General features: G+C 39.7%; 3 protein-coding genes across 4 annotated transcripts in view; all 3 read right to left on the minus strand.

Moving 5' to 3' along the window:
* The window catches only part of pde4d (phosphodiesterase 4D, cAMP-specific), a 178,344-nt gene extending 174,746 nt beyond the window's left edge, over positions 1 to 3,598 (minus strand). Inside the window, exon 1 of the mRNA XM_044195852.1 lies at positions 3,469 to 3,598. The gene's annotated coding sequence lies outside the window, so the exon portion shown is untranslated. The remainder of the gene's footprint in view (positions 1 to 3,468) is intronic.
* An 8,103-nt stretch (positions 3,599 to 11,701) lies between these two features.
* On the minus strand, positions 11,702 to 17,944 carry elovl7a (ELOVL fatty acid elongase 7a). Its single transcript, XM_044197616.1, has 8 exons — positions 17,789 to 17,944; positions 15,374 to 15,463; positions 14,986 to 15,176; positions 14,221 to 14,301; positions 14,038 to 14,094; positions 13,793 to 13,898; positions 13,551 to 13,687; positions 11,702 to 13,429 (listed from the first exon to the last, which is right to left on the minus strand). Exons 2-8 carry the CDS (start codon positions 15,435 to 15,437, stop codon positions 13,181 to 13,183), a joined length of 885 nt encoding a protein of 294 aa, XP_044053551.1. The 5' UTR covers positions 15,438 to 15,463; positions 17,789 to 17,944; the 3' UTR covers positions 11,702 to 13,180.
* Positions 17,945 to 18,215: 271 nt separating this feature from the next.
* Positions 18,216 to 27,694, minus strand: part of ercc8 (excision repair cross-complementation group 8) — a 17,760-nt gene continuing 8,281 nt past the window's right edge. Inside the window, exons 5-12 of one of the 2 annotated variants that reach the window (XM_044197615.1) lie at positions 27,212 to 27,293; positions 26,069 to 26,137; positions 25,917 to 25,983; positions 25,237 to 25,340; positions 24,241 to 24,365; positions 21,375 to 21,572; positions 19,941 to 20,036; positions 18,216 to 19,317 (exon numbers count right to left, since the gene is read on the minus strand). In XM_044197615.1, the coding sequence (XP_044053550.1) occupies positions 19,252 to 19,317; positions 19,941 to 20,036; positions 21,375 to 21,572; positions 24,241 to 24,365; positions 25,237 to 25,340; positions 25,917 to 25,983; positions 26,069 to 26,137; positions 27,212 to 27,293 (807 nt within the window). In that variant the 3' untranslated portion in view covers positions 18,216 to 19,251. Of the gene's footprint in view, positions 19,318 to 19,940; positions 20,059 to 21,374; positions 21,573 to 24,240; positions 24,366 to 25,236; positions 25,341 to 25,916; positions 25,984 to 26,068; positions 26,138 to 27,211; positions 27,294 to 27,694 lie in introns of both variants that reach the window. The other variant, XR_006378139.1, reaches the window with a different exon arrangement.

Raw genomic sequence — 27,694 nt, forward strand, 5'->3', positions numbered from 1 at the left:
ACAGGACTTCCAGTGTAACAAGGGGAAAGGGAAGTACGAGTGAACTCGAGGCCCCAGCTGTTTCTCTCTTCTTCCTCTCTTCTCTCATGTCCCTTGGAAGGTCATTATTCCTGCCTAACGTAACAGTCATCACACACAGCTGCTGCTGCAGAGGCAGAGATCCTCTCAAGTATCGTCATCTGTTTCGTCAGTCCTTGCTTATATTGGTGTACATGACATCAATTAAAGTCCATAAACCATACCAGTGTGGCTTAATAGTAAGACGTTGTGTTGTAGTCATTGCCTTGATATCATCCAGCTGTGCTAAAGGTCAGTGTTTATTTGGCTCTACTGCTGAGAGAGAGGGAGACAAAGAGGGAGAAGGGGGGCGATAAATCTATCTTGTATCTTTTCCTCTATGCTGTTTTGAACATGTCTGTGTAACTCATTATGTGTCATGGGATGGTCTTAAGGCATGCCTATGGTACAGCCTTTTAAGGGCGTGCAAAGGGAAAAGACTCCATTAAAGGTTAAAAAGTCACACTTGTCCTTGGATTTAATATCAAACAGCATATCCATCACTGGATTCATGACAATATTGCCAAACATCTGGAGGAAGGGAACATCTTTTACCTAAGTAACACTTAACACTGTCACTTTAAAGTTAAAAACAGATGTAAAAGTAATTGTTGCAAATACCTCTCAAGCATCTATTTAAAAGGTCTGGACTTTTACAATCAATCAACAAGCCCAGTAAATGTTACTGAAGCTTGATAGACCAGCAAAGTCCCAAAATGACCTCTAAAAGCCCTGGGTACACAGAGACTTTCCTGCTCATTGTTATGGGAACAGAGTTTCCAATAAAAATATACTTAAATGCCTTTGGCATTGCTTGCGCATACATGTTTGTGTGTTCATGTCTGTCTGTATGTATGCATATTGCAGTGCTTCTGCACAAGAGCTTTAGAGGACTTTTGCATACTCTCCCTTGAAAAACAGAGGAAAACAAACACTGCCTGTATTATAGTAATGAATATGCTTTGGGAAACAAATTATATAATTTTCCATTAACTCACTCATAAAATGCCAAGAATGGCTCAGGGAAACCTGTGACATTAGACTTTGTTGGAGCCCTCCACTGTTGCTTGACCCCTGACCCTTCACCTCTGGAAATTCATAATAGCTACATCACTCACTAGGTCACTCATAGCTGCTTCTGGTAACAGAGCCATCTGATTACAACAAAGTCTGATAAACACTTGAGTCGACATTGTCACTTTAAGTTTAGGTCTAACAGATCATCGTCAGTGAAGCCAATGGAGGATTTGTGCACGTAGAGTACACGCAGACACACACAGTTGCAGAGATTCTGTTTCAGAAGAGTGATACAAAAACGTCAGCAGTAGTGCAGATGCTTTTTGTCCCTGTACAGTACTCACAGAGTACATCGAGCCAAGCTCATTACTCTGCGCTCCCATTTACTCACACTGGTGAGCAGCAACACTCATTCAGAAAAGAGACCTAGGGCAACATAACAAGGATGCAAGGTTTTTAAGAATAAAAATGGTATGTGTTCTCCTTAACAATTTTCTCTGATGCTGTGTGGCGACATTGTCGAGTCAGCACAGCCATCCATTATTCAGCCTAATAATGACTGACTTGGTCTGATCGCTGCACTGTAGATGCTTCATCACAGAACTAGAACTGAGGAGGAGAGCGCGGACACCCCTGTCATATAGGTCAGAGTCTCAGCTTGTGACTACAGCCTCTATCTCAGCACTCAGGTGATGCACAGGTGAAACAATGGGCTTAGTGTGCCGCTCTCATCTCACAGACTCATCCAAGTGGAGGTGGAGGGCAGCGCTGGCTGGCAGTCTGACAGTATATATTTGCATAGTAGAGGTCAGGTACAACACAAGACTCCCTGTGTTCTACACTGCAGTAAAGGGGCTCTGAGACAAGCAGGCTGACAGAAAGGTAGATATTAGAAACTGCAGGCTAGTTCCGCTGCTTAGAAGCAACCGAGAACGCGTTGGGACAGGAGAAAGCTGCTTGTTTGGATCCATTTTTTGTTGATGTCATATGCACAACTTTTAACTCTTTGTCTTTAGATGGCTTCAAACTAAGTAAAACAAAATGAACATGTGGATTGAAGAGCGATCATAGCAAGCTGCTTTTTTATTAAACAAACTTCATAACAATGCCATTTGAGTCATGGTCTCCTGGGCTGGGATATGAAACATAAACAGTTCCATATGTTTGCAGCTGGTCAGCTGGCTTAACGTTAAATCCTCCTGGGTCTAATTTGTGTGTAATGAAATTATGTAACTTTTTAAACTCACTCTTCCTGTGTTCATACAAGTTAGTACAAGTCATAACAAGACAAACCTCCGCTCCTTGTATGGACTGCAACATTTGCCAAGTCATCCGCTTCACGCTATAGCATGCTGCTTTGACTAGTAATTTGATAAGAATGTCTATGGAAGGAGTTGAGGGACTGAGCAGCAGAGGTGATAACCTGCTTAAAGGGAACTGTGGAGAGCTGCTGAGTATCGCTCTGCCACATGTGGCAGTTTAGCAAGGAAAACTCTGACATGTGCAAACACTTTCACACCCTTACATCCTGACAAATACACACACACTGACAGACACATGCACCTTCTGACTACTTCTATTGTCCATCTCTGTTTTATCTCTGCCATTTTCTCACCCTTGTTAAGACTCTTGCTGTTATAATATTGAAGTTTTAAAAAAAAGGGTATTAGAGTATACTCTAATTTATGTGTGTTTACACTGGAGTCAAATAATTTTTTTTTTTGCCAAAAAGACATTGTAGCTGCTAAGAGGATCAAATAAAAACAATGACTGTGTCATTTCTTGTTCTCTCCGAATGTATGTGTGACTGCAGTACAATTTGGAGCAGTCCTATTTATAGCCGACTACCGCCACTGCCACCACCACCCTGCAGCCTGAAAGTCACACCAGGAGATTTTGGGAGGGGAGTCCTTGAGCTCCTCTGTCAATGCGAAGCATTGCAGTGACAGGTTTGCTGATGAGGTTGGTCACTGTGAAGTCGCACTGCACCCACCGTTCCCTCCCCTAACACACAAAGCTGCATCCTTCAAAGACACAGAATATAAGTACATACTCTCAGTAATCCAGTGCATGTACACATCTAAGTGCATGCACGCCCATGTATGTATAAACAGAAACACTCATTCACATACCATGTGGACACACTTTAACATGCACTCATACAACTTCTAATTTCAGAATATAAACTGTGGTAAAGAGTTTATGATAATGTATCTATGTGTGCAATTGTTATCATTATATCAAATTTTGTCTACTGTGTACTATTGCTTTTAATGCAATGTGTCACATTTGCTCCAATAGTAAGCCCATAGCAAGAAGAGCTACTGTACAACTGTTACATTTATCACTATATAGGAGTGACAGGGAGGAAAATAGGGTAATGTAAAAACTTACTTTATATCTTTTTGAGAAAGTTCCAGAAAGAGTTTATTTATCCACTCCTGGCAACAGTACAGTGTCTTCTGCCTGCTCTCTGAGAGTCCCAATCAGAGAAACCAAAACAAACAAAAGTATCTGATGTACATCTCTAACACAGCAAGTCCCACTCCACTGCTCACTGATGCTCTCTGGAATAAGGAGGGAACTCTGCTCACAGCTCCCATGCTCATGGCCAATCATGTCAGAGTGGTTCCTGCCTCTTGGCCAATCACATGCCTCTCATGCTCCGGCCTCCCCCCCCCCTCCTGCCGAAAGTTCCCATGGATGTGTACAAACTGGAGAGGAGAGGAAAAGAAAGAGGTTTATAAAACGGAGCTCAAGGAGAGGAGTATGACAGAGTGGGAAGAACTGCTGTAGTACTTACAGTATGGGGGTGTAATGCACAAGCAGACAGAAGACAAAACTCGCTAATGACTGCCAAAGATCCATTAAACTATTTATACAGCGAAGATGTCTTTACTCATTATTTATTGTATCATGAGTTTGTCTTTGCTATGATGATTTTTTTTTCTTAAAAGGTTTATTTATCAGTTAGGTTTGGCTATGGTTTAAAATAGTAAAATTTATTTGAGTTGGCAGTGGTGCTGATGTGTCCAGGTTGACCCTGCCTATATTAGTGATAATACGCTTATTGCTTTTCTTGCCTGGAGTCAGATGAGAAGATTGATACCACTCTCCCATCTGTTTATTAAAGACTGGAAACATCTACCTTGCCACCTACCAGCACCTCTAGCCAGGCTAGTTGTGTCTACCTCATTTCAATCTTTATGCTAAGCTAAGCTAACTCTCTTGGCTCCCGCCTATACTGAGCAGTCAGAAATGAGAGTGGTATTAATCTTCTCAACTTACTCTCGGCAAGAAAGCAAATACGCGTATTTCCCAAAATATTGAACTAGTCCTTTAATATCAGCTCACATTACATGAGGGACAATAGGGGATTCCTTTTGGAGATGAATGACAAATTATTTCCTTGTCCAGCTTTTTAGGATCTTTTTCACAAGAAAATAAATAAGAAATAAAGACTGTGGCATAAAGAGAAACAAGGATTGAATCTGTTTTGACATTTTACTAAGTAAAACACTCACAGATGCACTTGCAATTCCCAGAGATGATGTGACTCTCTCTTGCCTCAGCGACCACAGAGAATACAGCGAACCCTACAGAGACATGAATTGCAAATGTTCTTTGTATGTAACAAAACGCTGACAAGACATGTGGCTTGTGTTGAACTGCTAATGAATGTATGCTCTACTTGTACACTGCTGAAACAGGCTCTGTCATATTTATTTAGGCTCCAAAGCAATCAGTGACACACACTGACGCACACATTCACATACACACACACTCAGACACCTTTCTTTTTGCCCTGGAGGGACTGGAGCCATGGTGTTTGGTCAAGAGAGATTCTCACCTCAGTCAAGAGGTGGATTTAGTCTGGCAGGACTTTGAGCTGCTGCCTGGTTATCTAGAACATTTGGATAAGGGATCTGAGATTAAAAAAAAAATATTTTAAAAATTTGTGCAAAGCTTGGTGTGCATATTTTATTTGGACAATAATGATGATGCCATGATGATGTGTATGAGTGCAGTGCGTGCTCTTTCAAGAGTGGGAGTAGCCAAAGCTCAGTGGTAGCCTACAAGGTACAAATAAATTGTATTGTATTAGTGAGCCTTAGAGGTGCAGGTAGGCAGTTTTTGTTACCGTTTGGCAGATTAGCTGTTTCTCCCTGTTTCCAGTCTTTATGCTAAGCTAAGCTAACTGCTGGCTGTAGCTTCATATTAAACGAACAGATTAAAGAGTGGCATCAATCTTCTCTGCTAACTCTCTACCAATAGGCAAACAGATGTATTTTCCAAAATGTCGAACGTTTGCTTTTCCTCAAGGTCCACTTTTCCACGTAGCTTTTTACTTGCAGTCTTCCTCGGAGGATGGAGAATGTGCAGTTGAAAGCTCCGGAAAAACGCTATTAAGTGGACCTTGAGTAAAGATGTTTTTCTAACAGTTGTATAAAAACTTCTGAGTCTGAAAGAGCTAGTCTTAAAAATGACCCTGGTGATGTCGTAGTGATGTCATCAGGGTTTTACCAGCTTGGGCTTGAAGACTTTAAATTTAAAACAGAAAGCCTGTGTTACAAACTGGGGGCACAAAGATTGAAAAACATGGGTTTTTACCAAACAGGAAGGGTCTAATGAGAAGACACTAGTGCGTCATTGCGTTTTGGGAAATGTATGATCCAGCATTTTTGCAGCTTGACCCATACAAGGAACTAAAAGTTGGGATATCGCGGCATCTGCTGCATTTGCTTTTTTAAATCTGTCTCTCGCAAGTCTTCCAACTTTATGGAAGTGCAGTAAATTGTTGGAGCACCATTTTAAATGGAATAGGACTGCAGGTCAAAGTAAGTTCAGTTCAGTCAAAGCACATGTGGATCTCCTCAGGTAATAAGTACTTGAAAGCTATAGTACCGCTGGAGACAATAAGACCCATGAACAGTTTGAAGCTTGCCACAGAGTGCAAAGCAGCACCTATGTAACAACACTATGTATGGCAAACATCAGGAATAATCAAATCAAATCAAAGTAAAGTGTGTACCTTATGAGAGGCCCCTCTGGACAACGGTTGCCAAATCTGCCTCCCGTCCTTTCTCACATGTCTGGAACATGTTCAGCTTAGGGCTCTCATCCAAACAAACAGTGGAAAACATCGCATTACTCACATAGTATTTGTATTGCTGATTCCTGTGGCTGCATGTACTCCAACACTCTGTCCATGTTCAGACTGTTAAACTAAAAATTATGGCAAACAACAACTACAATAACAAGGATGAACAAAGCTGAGATAGTCCATAAATCCTCACAAAAACACTCAGAGATTAGAAAATAGCATACAGGAAATGTAACTGTGCTGTTACTTTAGAGAATTTCTAAAAACATATTTTCAGGTAATGTTCCCATTGCTCCCGGAGTAAAGAGACTCACTCACATAAATACACACTGAAGGTAATGTACCTATTCCCTCATCCCAATATTGACTGGGAGCATGAACAGCTGTAACAGCCAGTCATTTTTCACACAGTGGATAATAGTGATGATATTTGAGTCAGATTACCTTTGCAGGCTGTGTCATCCATCTCTGGTACAAGAGAGAAGTGCAGTTTTTTAAAAATCTTGCAGGGATCTTCATTTCTAAGCTTATTTCAAGTCGCAGGTTTTAATTTATAATATAAGAATGAAATACAGACAAAGATTGGTCAGCAGGAAACATGCTTGTTTGCTTTCTTGCCAAGAGTTAGATTAGAAGATCGATATTGCTGTCAAATCTGTCCTTTGAATATGAAGCTGGAGCCAGAAGACAATTGGGTTAGCTTAGCATAAAGACTAGAAATGGGGTAACAGCTAGCCTGGCTCCGTCCAAATGTAAAAATATCTGACTACCAGCACCTCTAAGGTTCACTAATAAATGCATTATATCTCATTTGTTTAATTGATTTTACCGAAGGTTAAGTGCCAGACTATTTCTTAGCCAGGAGCAGTGACTTCCTGGAGTTTTGTCATCACTTGGAGGTTGCATATTCAGCAGACAGATATTAATCTCCTCATCTAACTCTTGGCAAGAAGGTAAATAAGCATATTTTTTTACTTTGCAATTAACATTTAAATGGTAAATTCAGTTTTATGACAGGAAGACAAGAAAGCAAGAAGCTAGACAGGCAGACAGGGATACAAGCAGTAGAACAGGCAGGCCCTCAGGGAACAGCCAGGCAAACAGGCATGCAGGCTGGGATTCAGCAAAGCAAGCAAGCAAGCAGACTGCTGCTGTATGAAGCTGTCTGGCCCCAAGGCTCGTCAAACTCACAGGAGTTATGGTTATGATAATACTATGCAAAGGGTGTACGCTTTGTTCCTCTTTTGTACTGTTGCATCACTGGGTAAACAGCAGGGAAATTAATACAAATGTGACAGATTTACATCTGTAATTTGTCAGAGCAAAGGGAAATAGTCCAGTCCCTAATGTGTAAACCCTGAAGGATGTAAGGCTGAAAATTCCTCAAACACATGAAAAATCTGAAAGCAGGCTACATAAATAGCCTTTCTTTGCCACTTGTGCTTAAACAGATATGACAGCTTACAGCCACAGAGGCAGCACCTGACACACACAGCAGACCAGACTTACTCTACTGAGGCCTTATTGGAAGACAAGACGGTGATCAATAAGTCAGCTTTAGGACAAATGATATACTGCAGCGGGATAGATAAGTACCTGGAAAACATCCCTCGGTCCATCCCTCGGTATTTGTTCCACTGCTGTGCACCGAGAGTTACTGCTAAAGCTGTTGACAGCGACCATCACAGAGGGGGAAAGAGATGTTCTTCATAATGTGTGAGGTGTGGGGACTCAGTGTTCTGCAAAGTTTTGCCCAAAAGAACAAACACATGATATCACACATCTAGAGATGTAAAGGTGCAGGTGCACAGAACATCCACATTGCCTGCAGAGTGGAATGCAAACCAAATGCAATTGTTCATTGAAAAATGTTTAAAACATTTAAAAAATGTGAGGATTTGCTGCTTTTATCTTTCAGGTTTGGAGAGATTTTAGAACATCACATTGGGCTCTGAGAAATCATAAAAAGATTAATCAATTAAGAGATTAATCAATAAATTCAATTTGTTTCAGCCCCAAACATTAGCATAATGACTGTTCTCTCACACGTGATCCTGAAATCTATACCTGTTCTGCCTCAAGATCAGTCTGACATCAAAACTACCGGATTCAACCAAATTATAATACAACAATAAAAAACAAAGTTAGAATATCTACAGTAACACAGAAGCCTGAAGCAAATGCAGCACTAGCTGACTTTAAAGAGAAAACGCATCATGGGAGATTATTTGTTAGTAGTGACTGACATTAAATACAGAAACATAACAACAAGGTACTCTTCCTGTAGAGCATCAGCTCTGCCAGCTGTACCAGTAATGGAAACTTTTAATAAGCATATAAAACTCTAATCAAATCAGTTTCACACACAGACATCTTCAATTTAATGGCATTACAAATGAAAGCAGACTGTTGGGGTGGTACAATGAGAGCAGCACACTGGCAGCACATCACTTTACTGCCATCTGATCGTGGTGTCTGATATTTAAATTTGAATAAGCCAAATCATACTTATTTTTCCTTTTCTACACTGAAGAGATCTTAAAAGGGAGAGAAAAAGAGACATTGAAAAGGACAGAAAGATTAGGTTATTATTATCGCAACCAAATACCCAAAATGATCTAAAATAGGAATAATTATTCTCAGAGAGACATCTGCTGTCTGCAGACAGACTCAGCAGTACATACACTTTGCTCTTGTTAATATCAAGGATTTAACAGACCACCTGGGAAACACTTTGCTCACTGAAAGCTCTGGCTAAATTCACTCTGCATAATCACCATTTAAGAGATTCAAGAGATGTGACCAAGCAACATCAGATTCACCTTAATCAATTGAGCCACTGCATATATCCATGAATTTACACTTTTCATATCACAGAGGTTTATAATATAGTTTCCTGTTATACTTTTTGTGGTCTCTTTTTCCCCCTCCAGCACCCTCTGTTCTCTCCCATACTGTCAGTATTGTTCATTGTTGTCCTTCACCGGAAAGTTTCCAAGGTGCTGTCACCCCTCTACGAGAGAGAAAATCAAGAGACACGTGGATGCACTTTTTCCAAACAGTGGTCACGAGTCACGACAAGTACTGTTAAGAAAACAGACATGCTCAAACCTTGTCACTGTTGCACGCGATGGTGCCCCTGCCTGAAAGCGTCATGCTCTGGCGAATTACAGCTTCCACAAAGAAAAGCATTTACCATCTAGCTTTTTTCTTTCTCTTATCTGCAATCAGCTCCTCCTGTGTACCGTGACTGCCATTTTAAAGATGTCTCCACAGAGGTAGACAGCACCACATTTTGTGATGTTGTTTTATATTATGTCACCTTTGATTGTGGCATAGTGTGACAACTGGGGCCTCCTGTATGAAGAGTCACCATTAAAGCCCCTGAAAATGTGGTTTCAGTTAGAATTTCTCTATAACATTAAAGCAGATATAATCAGTATTTTCATTTTCATTTTTAACAATGGATCACATGACTACTTTCATGGGAAAGGTACAAAGTTATGAGATAATTATCACTGGACTGTAGGGTTCCTCTCAGCTCCTTTCAGTTCGCCAGATCAACTTTAAAGGTGATTCTGTGTACTATGTGTTGTGTTTACAGCTGGTTTCTGCTGGCCCCAAGGATGACAAAATACATCTGTAAGTATTATTTATTAAGAGTTTAACTCTCAGCTGATCTGCTTCATCAGGACTGTGTGGGTGTGCTTATCAGATTTTATTGACAGTTTCCTGGCAACATAAGCAAACAGCCCAGAAACCGTCATCACATTTTCATTCAAATGTTGCTGTGAAATAACCAAAACTCTTTTAACTTTGGCAGAAAATGTTGTGTTCATGTAGGAGCCCATTGTTCATAGTAAGAAATTGAGACTTGTGATAACATGCAAAAATGTCTTCATTTAACTACTTCATTTTCTTTCGGTCAGGATATTTTTACAAATGGCTTCTGGGTGACTAACGGATGAAATGCTGCAAATCAAACTAAAATGCACTTTAACACCACTGTCAATGGTCCATTTAAAATTCAAATAGATTAGATTGCAGAAAAAAATGTCACTGCACAAATACAATTAGAGCCTGTTGAACTTATTTATGGACTCACTCTGACAGACACAGAAAATAATGTTGCGATAAAGTGTGTTTTTCCACTATCAGACCTAATTGAGACTGAAGCTGCAACACATCTATGTAATTAATTACGGTTTGAGGAAACAATTTGCCCACAGTTAATGATCCAGATGTTATTGGACATATCAGAGGAAATGTTTCTTACAAACACAAGTCTCTAAAATATTGGGATGGCAGCTGTTAACAATTAGTCTGATTAACATATTGCCACTTACTTCTGCTGTTCTTCAAATTTTAGTCAAATGTTTTGTGCAATGTCAAATATGAAAACACTGAAGTGATCAAATATGATTGTTTCAAACATCAAGAAATTCATTTTAAAATCATTGCGTATCTTGTGGTGAGAGGCAAGAACAAATCCTGCTCACTGACTCACCTCATTTGTGTTACACATACTTGCAATGATGAGCCGTCTCACACATTCAGCCTGATAATGACCTAGTCATCCCAGCTTCTCCCACAGTCAAACCAGGGAAGGACCTGCAAGGGTGGCTTGGAGACAGACAGGGGTTGTTGGAACTCATCATGGTGGAGAGCAATCATCCATGCTCTCCAAGGGTTGGGCTGTCCTGCTGCCTGCTCTCATCCCTCCATTCAGTCGGTTAGTTTCAGCACCCATTTACCACAGTACATTATACGGGCAGCAAAAGAGATTTTAATGATTTCTGTCATTTGTAGTTGTATCTTGCACTGATGTCAGCTTCCTTTATATATGAAAGGCTCCCGTATTTGTCATCACACAGCTGAGTGTCATTTATAATAATAAAAAAGTCCAGGGGCTGTTGGTTGGTGGCGGTATCATTATGTACCACTTAAGTGCATGAGGACGTACTGATGTCTAATAGACAGGTCAGTGTGCTCTCCTGTTTCCTGGGTGGGTGTGTGAGAGAGAGGAAAACGTGGGTTGACCGAATGTGAGACAAGGAAAGAGCAGCATGTTTTCTAATAATGCAATGAAAGCTCTACACAGCATACTTCCTCTAGGCTCAGTGTAACAGCACCTCCTACTGGTAAAAATAGCTCATAGTCAGGTCTAAGCATTACTTAGAATGTCAAAGCCAGCATTGACTCTGGATAGAGGTTTATGTGCTTCCTATAGGTTCTAATCAAATGTTGAAGAAAACATTATCACGATATATATTCATTACCAGCCACAAGGGTAAGCCAAGATTAGATTTTCAGCCAGCTCATGTGTAAATGTTTCTTTTAAATTACTTAAACTCTAAAAAGATGCTTGTGAAGAGGCTGCATTTTAATCACCTACAAGTTATCTTAGTAGATTTTCAACTTATTAGAAAAAGCATCTCATTATAGTGTAGCAGTCTTTATAAAAACTATACTGAACTGAAATATAAAAACTTCCACAATTCAAATAAACAAAGAAAAGCAAAATGAGATTTTCAAAGTACATTGATCATTTATTTTCATATAAATACATAAAATACAATATAAACAACATTTCATGTCACAATTTCTTACAGTATTAACTTTGTATAATAAGGGATTTGAAACTTGAACTGAAAAAATGTGTTCACCCCATCTGTTTGTACTGTATAATTGTAAGTCTTTAGTGTTAACATGGGCTTGCACCCGAATTAAAAGAAAAACAAACAAAACAAAAAGGCAGAACTCTTTCAACCCACATGCCAAGCTCGTTCCTGTGTCCTCAGTCACCAGAGGAGCAGAGTGTTACATTCACTTTTCAGTTAAGATCATCGTAACGATATAAAAAAAAAAAAAAAAAACTACTCCACAGACCTTGATCCAAAGGCACTGCCCGACTCCAGCTGTCTGAAGACCCTGTTAGCCACAGAGCTTCAACATGTGAAGCAAAATACTTAAAGCAGGCAAGCAAGGCTGCTCATGTTTTGTCTGGCTAAATAGCAAATCCATGAAATTGTGCGTATTGCGGTCCTGTAATACAGTGTTATTTTGCAATATGCCTCAGTATGCAAGTAGTAAAAATCTAGTTCTGCTCTGGATCCTCCCAGAACCACAGTGGTCCATCAGCCTTCCTCTCCGGCATCTCAGTCACACCATCGCTTCATAGGAGATTTATTAAGTCAAGAGAATCAATTGACTCCACAGTATAAAGACAGCGCTTTTCACTGAATGTCTACCATCAGCAGCAGTTGTGACTCAAGCCTTAGAGAAGTGGATATGCATATGTGATCAAAACTAAACACCCTGTTCTGCATGCAAGTAACCATTTAAAAAGACCTGAACAACAGGACATGTGTAGCCTAAACACCATATGGACTCATAACAGTCAACATCCTTTTAGGTCAAGTGAAATAAACAACCTTTAAACTTTTCAGTGCGCAACTATTTAAAAAAAAAAAAAACCCAAAACAAAATCTGGATTTCCTAAAAGTCTTCTGAGAAGTAAGATCAAGTCACAAAAGTAAAAAATGATCGACATTAGAAGCTTTGAGGAGGCCCAGTACGACTGTATTGTACAGCAGAGGGTCCTACAGTTTTACCATAGGTGAAGCCCTATATTCAGTGTGAATAGTGGAGTCGATTTCTGACACGTACATTTTTATTTATTTATTTATTTTTAAAACCATACTGTAGCAGAAAAAGGAGGGATATTTGGAAACTTTCATAGCATAACTTGGGCTTTATCTTCAGTGTAAACAAAAAAAAAAAAATCTAATAAAAAACCCTTCAGCTTGGGTCAATAAACTTCTTAAATATAGTTTTGGTCATAATTTAAAGATTGTCTTTTGCAGTTGCAGTTGAAAAGCAATCAAAAAAACAAAAAAAAAACAATACAGTCCAAACTAATTTGGGTTGTAGCTCAGACTGCAGCGGTTTGCTTACATAAATGAGGTCAACCCCGAAACCCCTAATGAGCCGAGTCTTGCGTCACTCATCTTTTTCATGACTGGCGTTTCCATTCATAACTCCGTTGCTGTGGTGTGCCCATGTCTGAGCCTGCAGCACTTTAGGCAGCCTCTTGCCCCTGGTGTAGGCATGGTACCAGAAGTTGAGGAAGAGGAACAGGAAAATCAGGCCATACAGGCTGATGATGTAGACAAAGATAGGGAACTGGTAGGAGCAGTCCTTCATGAAGAAATACTGGGAGATGTGGCTGGTCACCATAACAAACTGGATCTGGGAAGCAACAAAGAAAGGAAGGATTGATTATTCACCATAGGTCTTTATAAAGAGTAAATTTTGAGAACATAAGACATACAAAAAAAAAAAAAGTCTTGTATCAGACAACTTAACATACCAGCTGAATGGTAGTGAGATATTTCTTCCACCACAGGTACTTCTGGTAGCTGGGGCCCATGGCAGTCAGGCCGTAGTACGAGTACATGATAACATGGACGACACAGTTAAGCAGGGCGTGGAATGTCCCCATACCACCTGAAAATGCATCAGGAATAACGTCACAAAATGTCAAAAGAAAATTCATGTAGTGTCTTAAGAAGAAAATATTGCTTGTACATTTAAGACAAGAGGAAATCCTACCTGCCGCAAACCGAACTCCAAACCACCAAGTGAAAGGCATGATTGAGTGATGGTAGACATGAAGAAATGTCACCTGGCTATTCTTCTTCCTCAACACAAAGAAGATCTGGAAAGGGACACGAATATTAGTTTTGTCACACAAAGAGTGTTAGATTTACTGTGTGACAACATGCAACCCGAGCCTAGTGCAACACAATACACAAGTGTATTCAACTCAAATGTCTAACAATGGTTTTGTGACTTACCGTGTCCAACATCTCAATGAACTTTGAGAAGTAGTAAAGCCAGCATGTTGCTGCCATCTAGAGGCGACAGTGAAGAATATTTCAGTACTGGTTCTAAATAACATCCAGATCTTACACTACATGTTCATTGCAAAATTCAATCAGATGCTGGGATACATTCTAATCTGCAAATGAGTGGCTTACCCTCACAGCCTGTGGTGAATCAGAGTAGTCGACCAGGTCACAGTGAAAAGAGTATCCTGTTCCCCATCCTGACATCACAAACTAAAGAGAACAATGCAAAGTCTGGTTATTCACAAGTCACTGAGGCTGTGGAAAAATTCATAACTGTCTCTTCAAAAATTCATTTTAGATGTTAATTGGTCACAAAAGCTTTTACATTTTTTCTTAATCCTTTTTATACATGCTGCTGTTAAGTTAATGGTTGACTGCCATACACTCTAAAAGCTACACCGTGTGTCAGGGTAATATTTCACAATAAAATTAATCATTCCACTGGGGGGGGGGATAATTGAGGTTGAACAAACGACGTCATATTTACAACACCTAGAAATCCAATATGTCACTCCAAATGATTACACTGGAAATGCAGTGCATTGATAAAATGAAGTAAGTCTCGACAGGAAAGATGCAGGACAAAGTCAAAGTCATGCACTGAGGAAATATTTGTACAGTGTACGGAAAGAACACCTGCCGAGCTGGTTTAACCTCAGATCAAATAGTCAAGTTTAAAAACCACAAATAAAAAAATAAACAAAAAAAAAAAAAATTAAAAAAAACACAAGAGTATTTCACAAGACTGCCTATGAAAATGTGTCATGGCTCACTCCACTATGAGCCTGTGGTATGCATTGCTGTGTAAAATCTTACATTTAAGAATGATTTCAGCAGCACAAATTTATGTCAACTGTGTGAAAAAACTAAAACAAAGATAACATGGTGACTCACTTCGTAGCACATGTAGAGTGAGAGAGCCACCACGCTGAAGTTGTAGACTATGAGAACGCCTTTGAGGTCAAAGGCTTTGCGGTTCTCCATGAGCCGAGGCCCCAGCGATGTGACAAAGTAAATGTACGCTACGATGATGATCGTTTGGGGGAGAGGAGACGACATAAGGAACCACATCCCTGTCCGTGTGTCTGTAACAGAAGCATGTTGACAGGTTTATAAGACCAACAAGGTTCAGATACAAAAAGAAAAATAAGGCGGTATACCATGTTAAAGTGGATTCATATATAGAAACAAACCCAAAAGTTGTGATATTGTAGGATATTGAAATTACAAACATTAGAGTTATCTTGAATGCTTAACGTGTATTGAATGTTAAAAGACTCACCTGCATTTTGGATGAACTCATCATAAATGAGTGCGGCTGAGGACTTTATATTATCAAATTCCATTGTCAGATAAGGTCCTTGCAAGTCACCTAGACGAACAAAAAGGCAAGGTTAGGAAGTCAGTTTAGACCAGACATGACTTCACTGGCATTTGAATAAGAAGCCCGGCACAGAATCAGTCAGTGATATTTGTGTCAGAACAGCAAAAAAAAAAAAAAAAAAAGTATTTGTTTACTGAAATATTTGTACAAATATTTGTATTCAAAAACCTGCTAAATGCACCAAATGGAGAAAACACTGCATTCAAGTGATATGGATTAGAAAATGAACGTCACGGCAAAGTTTCACGTCGAGGAACTAAGTCGAGGAAGTAAGTCTCTCCTAAACACCTGCTGAAAAGTTGCAAAACAAGTGTGACATGAGCTATTGACTAAGACAGCGCACAGTACCACTTTATCCACATGCAACTAGTATCTGATAGATTCTGAACCATGTTCAACTCAGTATAGTCATTTGCAGATCCACTTAAACACCACACTGACATGGCTGAAAGACTGGACTGTATATGGGGGAGGAAAAAGAGGCAGCTCAGCCATTCTTTGCTGCCCCTCCGAGGTGAACAAAGCCAAGAGTGTACGGGGAGTACAATGAGTAGCACTCAGTGTCTCTCCGTTTTCAGAGAGTGAACAACGGTGCGACTAGAATTTATTCTAGAAACATGTACGCATGGCTAATGTAAAAATTGCCGTCCAGTTACAATATACTCTACGTTTTTAAGGACTTGTGTCATAACAAAAGCATGCCACCTAGACTTATGCTGGGCATCTTTCATGATACAAACCTACACGAGTGAAACTTTGCCTTAACGTTTTCTCAATGAGAAGTGATTTACAAGAGTCTTTGGCAACTACAGTATGATGTGTAGCTTACAAAGAAAAACTCCACAATGTGACAAGAAAAAAAAGGGCAAAATCCCAGCGCCAATGCAGTGGTTTAGAATTAGTTCATTTATGTAATGTGTTGTTAGAACATAATTAGACTGGCCAGTTTTTTAAAACTGAAGGTAAATGGGACAACATTTTCCCAGTGATCCTGGCGTCAGCACTGCAGCCATTACCAACAGTTAATGGTTCAGGAGTTAAATCAAAAACGGCTGTATACAATGCAATGTAAGAGTTTCTGGTTACAGGGTTGATTTTGGCTCCAGTGGGGGCAAGGTACACGATGACTGGCTTGACTGGTTTATGAAACGTGCCTTATTATGGGAAATATGCCAAAGGGAACTTCTCGTCTCAGAGACATCACAGACAAACCAGAAGTCAAACTAAATCTTGGTACTCAACATACCTGTTAAGTTATTTTTGTTTCTAGAAAACCATTGTGCCATCTGTGTGGCGTAGTGAGTAAATGTAAAAAAAATAAAAATAAATAAAAATAATGGAGGAATCAAACACATCAACCCCATGTCTGCTAAGTGTACATAAGGAATGAACCTACTTGACAGGTTTTAAAGGTGTGTCTACCTGAATGAAACAGGAACTTGAAGAGGGCATGGATAAGTTATTGGGTTTATTGTGAAAAAGGAGGCATGGCTGTCTGGAGTCTCTACACTAATGAAGACATGGCAAGCCTCAACATGCCAATTAACGTTGTAGTCAGGGATCCTGGTGTAAAGGCTGCTACTCCCAATCCCTCATCCACTTTTGAGGAAAATCTGGTTTTACAGTATCTCAATCTGGTCACGTTCAGAGTCATTCAATAACTGAGGCAGAGTTACCCAAGTATTGCATTTTTTTCTAAAACAAAAACAAAAAACCCAAAAAAAAGGTTAAAAAACACTGAACACATCAAAACACAAATAACAGTAATTTATGTCAAGATGACCTGATCAAATAAATGCGTGGATGTCTCTTCATCTTGACTTCAAATTTGGCCATTATCATAATTCTTAAAACCATTTTATTTATCTATTTTATTTGATAACATTAACCGGCCCAGCCTCCTCACACAATACACTACATTGAAGTTAATCTCAGTGGTTAGAAACTATTAAAACGTTTAGCGTCAAATTAAAGCTCACTTTAGAAATAGCACCTTCTTCAGTTTGATGGTGCACCATTTAAGGCATCAAAATTTAATTTTAAAGTTGTTTTTGGACAATGTCAGATAATTTACACACCAGTATCGCTATAATCCTCAACAAGGGGTTGAGTTGATGAGGACCAGGTGACGCAATCGATGAAAAACAAGTCCAACAGGTACCATCCAACTCATAATGCCAGGAAATGTTTCAGCAATCACGGCCACGCTGTGATTGCTGAAACGCGGGGATGCACGGTCTCAGATTTCCTCTCACTAATATTTTGGGTTATTTTATTCACTTGACTCAGATTCTGTTGAGTCAAATTACTAACCTTGTTGTTGCTGTTGCTGCTGCTGCCGCTGATATTCAATGAAAGTCCTTTTAGTCTGTCAAGTTGTCTGGATCCGACCCCCCGGCTCACCTGCACCTCTCCAACCGGTGTGCCTCCAGCTCTGCTCATGCGCTGGCAGAGCGCGCTCCCCTCGCTCCTTATGGCCGCCATCGGAGGGCAGGGTCTGCGCTCCAACAACGCCTCCTCCTTCGCTGATTGGCCGATTTCTGTCCCAACAACGCTAAGATCCGAATTCATTCTTAAGTGATGCCTCATCGACAAGTTTTTGTAACAATATCCTCTTCAGGGGTAATTAATCATTGGTTTCAGCACAAAAAAAAGGAGCTTAGCAGTTTTACAGTTAGTGCTGTCCCCCCCCCCAACCTCCATAATACCACAGCAAGATTACACAAGTGGGTGAAAGAAGTAAGGCAGCATTCCCAGTGCTTTTATTGTAAGACAAGAGACAGACAAATTAATAACTGTACAATTTAAGCCACTTCAGGTAGTCTGGGAAAAGAGAGTTGACTTTATATGATGATAGAAACAGTATCCTGGATACAAATAGTGTTTTCATATTCAATATCACTGGATTGATATGCAAGAAATAATGGTTTATTTCAAAAGGACAACAATGTTGATCACTGTACTGTGTTTTTGTTGTGTGTGTGTGTGTGGGGGGGTCATTTGGGTTCCAGGTGTCCATGATAATAAAGCCAATATATAAAACTGTGAAGGGGGGTAGGGCAGAGAGAAAGGTTTCAGTATCACTCCTTGCTGATAGTTTCAGCAAGTGCTGACAGCAGAACTTACAAACAAATGCAAAGTATGCCAGGAATGACAACAAGACAATGTGTGTTTCTGAATGCCCAGTTAGTCCCATGTGAGAATTATGGGCAGTCTCTTCTCAACTCTGCTGCAGAAACACACACACACACACACACTGAAACCACACCTGTTTAAAAAGCTTACTAATCTCTCTCTCTCTGAGCCCTTTAATGTCCCTTTAACCAAAACCTTACATAAATATAGTGTCAACATCTTTAAACAGTCAATATTGAATTTGCACAAACAATGGCAGACATGACTACAATGAATTATTGAAAATACTAAATTGGTTTGCAACAGGACTTTAGTAACATGAAATTTGCTATGCATACCAAGGACCATGCTGGCTTTACATTAAAAAGAAAATGCTACAATAACAATGCTATATCAAATGTACAAAAACAAACATTATTCATAACATTGTGCATATTTATAAAGTCGTATGATTATTTACACATTTGATTTTCATTTTAAGGCCTTTATCTTTGTCTGCAATGATGTAACAGGAGACATTTCCCTAAGCCCATAATTATCATCTATCATTTTTTGACAAGTTGGCCGTGAAGGATGTGTGCTCATTTGCATGGTCAGACACCTGCACGTCTACTTTGTCCACACATAGAAAAACACCAGCATTAATCTTCATCACTGCTCCATGCATCTTGTAAGGCAGGGTTCACTGAAGACTGGCCAGCAGCACCCTGTAAGGAATCAAGACATTCAGCTCAATATCAAGTCTGAAGATACTCTTCTTTAAATAGATCCATTACAAAAACAAAAAATACATATGCACACAAAGCACACAAAGCACATGGATAAATACTGTGTGCGGGGAAACCACACACCCCTGTCAAATTTGCCTGATTACAATTTGTATATGACAGATGACTATTTCTGATAAATGTTGTTAAACTAGTTAATCTGGAAAAAGACAGGTGAGGGGGAGCCATTTGTAATTAAATAAGCACTACTAGAATGTAGAAATGGCATGAAGGAGCTATGGTGACTGAGTGTTGGTATGTTTGAATGTTTTGTCACTGTGTTTCGGGTAACACTGAGGAGTCATCATTTATTTTCCTAAGATGACACACAGCTTATCCATTATCTCATTTCTGCCACAAAGATAAAATAACAAAATGAAAGTTTAGGAAACATCAATTAATCATCATGTTCACATTGAGATTGTCATATTCTTACCGTGGGCATTGTAATACAACATATTAATTTTCAACCTATTAGTTAATCTGTTACATTTTAGAGTGCTATTTGATTCCACAACTCTTCCTAATATGTCTTTTCCATATCTTGTTTCCTGTTGTCGTACCTTATTTGCAATGTTTGACTCTTCTTCTACATCTGAGGCACGAAGGACAGGAACCCACGCCAGGATGTTACAGTCTTTACCTCCACTATACAGCTCCTACATATAAAGAACAAGAACACTTCAGTAAATACTTAATAAGCTGTCCACGCAACGCAAGTGAACTCATGGGACACATTCTCGGTGTCTGATAAGATCATTACATCAGATAAGAGTCATCAAAAATAAATAAAACATATATTCAGGGCAAGACGTCCATTTCTGGAACTCTTCAGAGTGACATGCTGCTGAACTGCATTCCTATGTTACACAATCAAAGCCGGTGTATGGCACCGGATGTTGAAATTGGCTAATAACGAGGGCATGGGTTAGACATCCCTCTACATTTGTGATGATTATGTATAACTAAAGGTACCTAATAATTAAGTTCTCAGAACAAAACATTACTACTGACACTTAAGGAGAATCTGTACATTGATTTGAGGCCGATTGGTTTGACAAAGTCAACTCCACATACTGCTTTAGCCCCAGAAACATCTTCTGATAATTTGTCACACAGCATCAGTCACATGGATACACAGTACTATTATTGAGTGTATTGTTTTTATTATTTGTACATTTTTTTATGTTTGTATGCTTATCTTATTATTTATATGTTTAACTTGTTATGTCATCACAATTTACACCTGTGATACTTGAATCTCGCAATGCTGAACCTCGTGTTGCCTGTGTGTTTGTACATTTGTTCTGTTGTTTTGCAATAAAAACCTTAACCTTAATAGCCTCAATCAGGTAATTTGTTGTGTAGCAAGGACAACACAGTTACTGTACATTACATAAATTAATGAAAAAGTTAACTTTTTGCAACATCACATCCTTGTCCCACTGGCTTTCTGACAATCCCATCCTTTAATCCTTAAATGGCAACAAGCAAAAGCGTATTTAAGAGTACTGAATACAACAGATAATAGTGAAACTAAAGTAACACCTATATTTGACTGATAAAGGAGATGGCATTACTTCTGTGTCGTTAAACTTTCACCATGTGACTTCTGAAAATATCAGTCACAGTCAACATTTAGGCTCAGAGCACTATCTTGGGTCACACAAAGGGGATGCCTGTATTTACATTTACAGTAGTTCAGTATAGCTCAGGAAATGTTGACTTATGTTATCTGACCCGGGGAATTATTTGAGAGTGCCATGGTGATTGCAAATTATGAATAGCTCTTACTGCAGTGACAACACCACAACGGCTGAAGAGATCAAAGAAAAAGATGGTGGACAGAGAAAAACTAACCTGAATTCTCTACACATACAAGAGACCAACTAGACCTGACTGGCAGAACAAACAGAAATAGACAGATGGAAATACAAACAATGGCAGCACTGCAGATACAGGGAATAGTCACCACCTGGGACTTCGGTGTGTCTCACCTGGTAGTCTGGGTGGAATTCGCAGCAGTCGACATTGTTGTAGTGACCCCTGAGCATAGTGACCAGCTCTCCTGTGTGGAGGGCATACATCGCTACTGAGCTGCCGCATGGCACGAACACAAACTCTGGGCTGCAGCCACGTGACACTGTGAACTGTAGCCTTTTACGACTCTCGTTGCAGACCTTCCCGTAATTTACCTGAGGGACAAACAGTGAAGGCACACAAGGTTCAGATCATGTGTGTATATGTCCAAATATAAACGACTTATAACACTAAACAATGTGAGATGGTTTCCTGGATGAATTAAGCTGTTTCCTTTTTGAAACAGACAATATACAGACTCTTTTTGTTACATCAATATGTTGAGCCATTTAGTGCACACCAAAACAACAACCGCTTTTTCAATTTAGATTTCATACATTCTAAAACTTTTCCAGGACTTGCAGAGACCCTGAAATCAAAACAAGCAGGTAAAAACGAGCAACTGACTTCACCTTGATGGTGTAGAATTACTAGCTTAATTCATGTATGTCAAACAGGTTTGAATTGTGTAATGCATTCCTTTGAAATTCTCTAATGTGAATCAGAAATTCCCACCACCTCATCTATAATACAACTCTGATCTTTGCCCAGGAGGGAAAGTCATCTACTCTTTAAGTCACAAGTTGTCTTGTGCTACAGCCTGAAGATGGAAAAATGCCCACCATGGCAACCACAGAATGAGGCAGCGGAGCAGGAAATTAGAACAGGAGACTGCGTGAGAGCCCAGGGCAAATAGCATAGCTTCCCTTGGCTTTAGTGTAAGGTTATGTTTCTGTAATATGGGGTTGTTTATGGGGTTGGATATACATGTTTTCCATTATTTTATGTACACCCAATGCTATAAAGCAAAGTTTCTGACATCCTGTTGGTTCAGTCTGGGCAAAAACACCCATTCAGAGGGATCAGGAGTTTTGGTCCTATTATCAGGACAAAAACTAAAATAGTCAAAGAGTCTGTCCTGAAGAGCCTGTAAGAGCAGTGATGTAAACAAGGCTGTCCAATTTGGTTACCAGTGGCAGATTGTTGGTTAGCGGTTGGTGATTGTTAACCAAACATTAATTCCTGTTTCACATGTTTACATAATAACATCACCACTTCATCATTCCTGATAGGATAATTATTAATAATAATTACTAATAATTATTTTGAACTCTTCAATGACATCCACTTAAACACAAACAATGGCAGAATTTCTTGGTATTATTGGATCTCAGTGCTGCATTCGACACGGTCGACCACAACATATTACTAGACTGACTGGAAAACTGGGTGGGACTTTTCGGCACAGAATTAAACTGGAATGAATCCTACTAATTAATTACACATAAGTAATTATACATCTGAGTGGACAAAAAAATACATGTGGAGTTCCCCAAGGCTCCTTTCTGGGGCCTCTTCTGTTTAACATCTACATGCTCCCACTGGCTCAGACTATGGAAAACAACTAAATATGTTACCATAATTATGCAGACAACACACAAATTTACATAATCATATCACCAGGGGACTATAATCCAATACAAGCGCTGAGTAAGTGCATTGAACAAATCAATGATTGGATGTGCCAGAATTTTCTTTAACTAAACAAAGATAAAACTGAAGTAAAGTTTTTGGAGCCAAGGAGGAATGATAAAAAGTCAGCACTCAGCTTCAATCTGTAATGTTAAAAACCACAAACCAAGCCAGAAATCTTGTTGTAGTCATGGACTCAGACCTGAATTTCAACAGCCACAGTAAGACAATTACAATGTCAGCCTAATACCACCTTAACAATATATCAAGAATTTCCAAATATCCAAAAACTTGCATTCATCCTCAGTAGACTCGACTACTGTAACGGGGTCTTTCCAGGTCTCCCTAAAAAAATCAATAAAACAGCTGCAGCTGATTCAGAACGCTGCTGCTCGCGTTAAGGCATCAAAACAATATTGATCAATATTTTGGTATTATAATAGAATCAAATGACTCTAATGTGAAAAGGTTGTTCATGATGCCAAAAGCACTGACAATCAACAACACCCTTAAGTCTTAAGCTCTATGGAGCTTTTGCCTTATATAGCTCATTATTTTGGTTTTACAGCCTACGTGTAGACTGAAAGGTTAGGTCTGAGCTCACTACTGGCTCAAACTCACTACCTAGACATCACGTTACCCATAACAACTTTTAAGCCAGTGATATGGTGTTAGCTCTGTAAGTTTGTTTTGACAAATTTTTGCTCCCTCGTGGTCAGACATCAGTTAATGCAGCTTTAAATTAATAATTCTACAGTATCCATGTCATCATAAGAAACAAAAATACAGAGACATGACCTATGCATAATTATGGTAAATTATCTTGTGTTTCTACAGAACAACATCCAAGTGTATGCATGTATAAATTGCAATAAAACCGGACCAAAGATTGAGCCTTGTGGAACTACACATGTACACATGCCTTTGTCAGAAACAAAGTTTTAAACTGAGACAAGACATTGCTGATATGCAGGTACATCCTGATTCAGTGATATGTGGTACTATAAAATTAAAAACAGGTGTCAAAAAGGAGCACTGAGATCCAGGATAGTCAGCTGGGCTGAACCTGTATTTCAGAGACCACCGATGACCACATTAAGAACAGTTTCTGCAGGTTCCAAATCCAGACTGGAAGGTGTCAAGCAGGACATTTGGGGTATTTATTCAACTTGTTCTTCACACTTCTTTCAAGGATCTACTTTGAGAAATGCAAATGAAATGGGTCTGCAACTGCTGCATCTGCATAATCCAGGTGGGTTATGGGGACAAAGCATTTAGTCACTCACACACACACACACACACACACCTTACCAGTGTGTTTTCCCCAGTGGCACTATTCCACAGTCGCATACGGTCATCAGTTCCAGTAGTGAGGAGGTAGAGGCCATCGCCAGTAAAGCACAGGCCATTCACTCTGCCATTATGAGCTGTGTTCACTGGTTAAATACAGGTAAGACATTGTAACATGCGTTTGTCATCTCTTTCCTCCTCCATCTCTGTCAAGAACCAACAGTACATATTTTTTCTGTAAAATAATTTCTCATACCTAACAATAAATGGCATGCTTTTAGTGCATTTGTTGTTAAAACCCCTTGTCTCCTATTACAGAATAGCTGAGATTAACTGGTTTGATTGCAAAATGCTTTCCTCTAGATATTGCACCCTCTTGGCTCGGACACAAACAGGACCTCGTGCAAGAAAAAAAGATAATGTATGTGCAGAATTTCGACTTCTCCTGAGTTCTCCAGAGAGACATACTCAATTGTGTTAACCTGAAAGTTATTAGAGCAGAGAGGAGGAAAATTATGCTGTAAAACTGACTTATTTTTTTAGCTGAGCTTTTAAATTATCATTAGAAGCATCATTTACCAGGAAGGTTAATTCTGTGACTCTACATCAATGTGTGCCCCACAGTTCTTAAGATTGCACTTCAAGATATTTTTGGGGTTATGTGCACCTCTGCTCCAATTGTATGTATATAGTATGTCTGTGCAGCATCACTATAAGGTATGCCATATAGTGGGGTTGCTAAAAGGACATTTTGGACAGTGACTGGTAGACTGTTATGGTTGAGGGAGGTGAAATGTATGACAGGATAATGCACCGCATACAGTATAAGCAAAAGCCCCAAAGTTTTACACTGCCAATTACATCCCAGGGGGCCTGTCTTACAATAATTTCTGTCCTGATGCCTGTATTTTTCCTTCGCTAAATAAAGGCTAAAATGTTTACCAAGAGCCCTGCCCACTCAGAATGAATGAGGAAAAATACACTGGAAAAGAAAGAAAAGGGGAGAGGTAACTGTACCTGCCTCAGAGGACGCTTTTGACTTGTCTCCATTGTGCTGGTCCAGAGTGAAAAGACACCCAGAAGCCCGACGCACATCCCATACTTTCACTTTGCTGTCTGCACTTAGAAGGAAAATGAGGCAATTGTTTTTGTTTGTATACTCTCGCTTAATTAATGAAAATACAGTCCTATGCAATACAGGAATTTATAGGTACAATACATGCTGAAACTGATGAGCTTCATATACACCAGTGTGTGTAAGCCAGTGTTTGTTCTTAAAGGTCAGTTGTCTGTTGGGAATTAACAAGCTGCTTCATAATAGAATATCATACATTTCTCTGAGTGCCTCTCTGTGCCAGTTCTTTTCAAACTCACTTACAGTCCACAGGAAGAGCAGCACACTGATCCCAATTGATTAATTAGCAGGTCTAATGTAGCTTAAAACAGGTGGGGACTGTATCTACCATATGCTATACTGATAGGGCTACTAGTGTGCCATAGTGATGTGGTGGCATTATCCTTGACTCAGGCAATGCGGCCAGATGGGCGGGAACTGAGATGACAAGACCTGCTGGGACATAGTGGGGACTGTCCTGTACCTGGCATTATTCTTTGATGTGGCTCTGAGGGCAAACTAGGTGATGGTTTTAGAGAGTGAATCTCCACAGAAAGACTGGCAGTTAAAAGTGCCTACCTACCTAGCAGTGGCTAAGATGTGCTCGTATCTGGGCGACCACTGCACAGACAGGACCTCTGCTCTGTGACCTAGAGGAGGAAAGTTATCGTTTATGTATGTGAGGAAAAACAGCAGGAAATGTAAGTGTATCTATTTGTGGTCTAATTCACTAACCCTGAAGAACATGAATCCGTGAACCAGACTTCAGGTCACACAGCTGGATTTTAGGGTTTTTGGTGCCAACTAAAAAACGCAGAGACAAAGGAATAGTTGAGGGAGGAGACTCAAAAGGCTGCCATTATTTCCTTGTATAAACACTGAAAAAAGGAAATTACAAGTTAAAAAGTAACAAACTTAAAAGTTGAAAATTCCATTAAATCATACAGTTTCAATATTACATTCCTACCTATCAATATTGTCAAATTTTACAAATCATCATAAATATATGAGTATAATCTGCTACAAAGTGTGTGTAAAAGAGAGGTGCTTCAGAAGGGTAAAAACTGGAATCCCAGGTTCTCACAGATAAGGTGTGGTAAATATGAAAACTGATACGAACTTCTGATAAAAGTGAACACACCCAGCATATATACATGGGAGGAGGGCAAGGTAGTTGGTGAAATTGAACAGAACAAAGAAGATGACTGGGACATCATTAAAATCTAAATAGGTCAAATTATGCAGAATTAATGAGCTACTAAGGCTTTTTAAGAACAGAATCCCTTAAAAGTGTCTCCCTAGGTAAAATAGAAGGCTCAAGGGATGTTTGCAACTCGTTTGACAAGCATCTGTAACACCTCTGAGAGGGAAGGACACAAAAAAAAAAAAAACAGACACTGTGATTGTTTCTGGCTTAGAAACAGGCGTGTCAAAGAGACTGTGTGTGACAGGGAGCACTTGTGTGCACATTTATGAACACATACTCAGCAGGCATGAGTAACCTGTTGGTCCTGCCTGGTGACATGGGGGCGTTGCACCTAGATTCCTACGTTTATTTTCTGTCTTTGAACATGAATCCATGTGTTACCAGCTTCAGACCCACTTCTGTCCCCTCCAGGTACATGTCACTTAGATATCACCTGGGTTAAAAACTGGGGTACAAGGTAGATGCAGTGTTTGCGGTGTGGGGCAACATGTAATACACTGCTTGGAGAAACAAACTGATGACAGACAGGGTAACTAATGAGATTTTTATCTTAAGTTCAATGCTTTTTAGCACGCAGTAATAAATGTCAACAGGTACTCCAGCTGGTTTGTTCTGTGTCACTATCAGCAAAAACTGTGGCTGCATTCACACACACACACACACACACACACCTGCAATGAGACTGTGCTTCCTGGCGATGGGGGACAGGTGGTGGCTGTAGACATTGCCCTCAAACTCAAAGACTTCAGCAGGCTGAAGAATCACAAAGTGAGAGAAAGAGAGGGAGATGGGCAGATAGAGAGGGTCAGCAAGCTATGGTAGAAATTCAGCTATCTGTATGTTTGATGCTATGTATATTTGTGTATATGCTGAATGAATTGTAAGATAAAATATATAGCCGTGACTTTAAATAAAGCCATGGCCTTAAAGTTTAACTGTAGTATAAATCCATCACAGAGCAGGGATGGAGTTCAGAGAATGCATTAGTTCAAAATAAAAGCGAGTAGAGAGGGAGGTCACAGCAGCTCAGAGCTCAGAAGGCAGCTCACCCGAGCTGCAGTGGCGGTTACTATGCAAATTCTTCAGCAAATATAAAAAGCCTCTCTATGCCCCATCTGTCAGTGTGTGCCAGCGCCGGCATGGACTCCGCCACT

This window comes from Siniperca chuatsi, linkage group LG5, assembly GCF_020085105.1.
Source record: "Siniperca chuatsi isolate FFG_IHB_CAS linkage group LG5, ASM2008510v1, whole genome shotgun sequence".
NCBI classification, from domain to species: Eukaryota; Metazoa; Chordata; class Actinopteri; order Centrarchiformes; family Sinipercidae; genus Siniperca; species Siniperca chuatsi.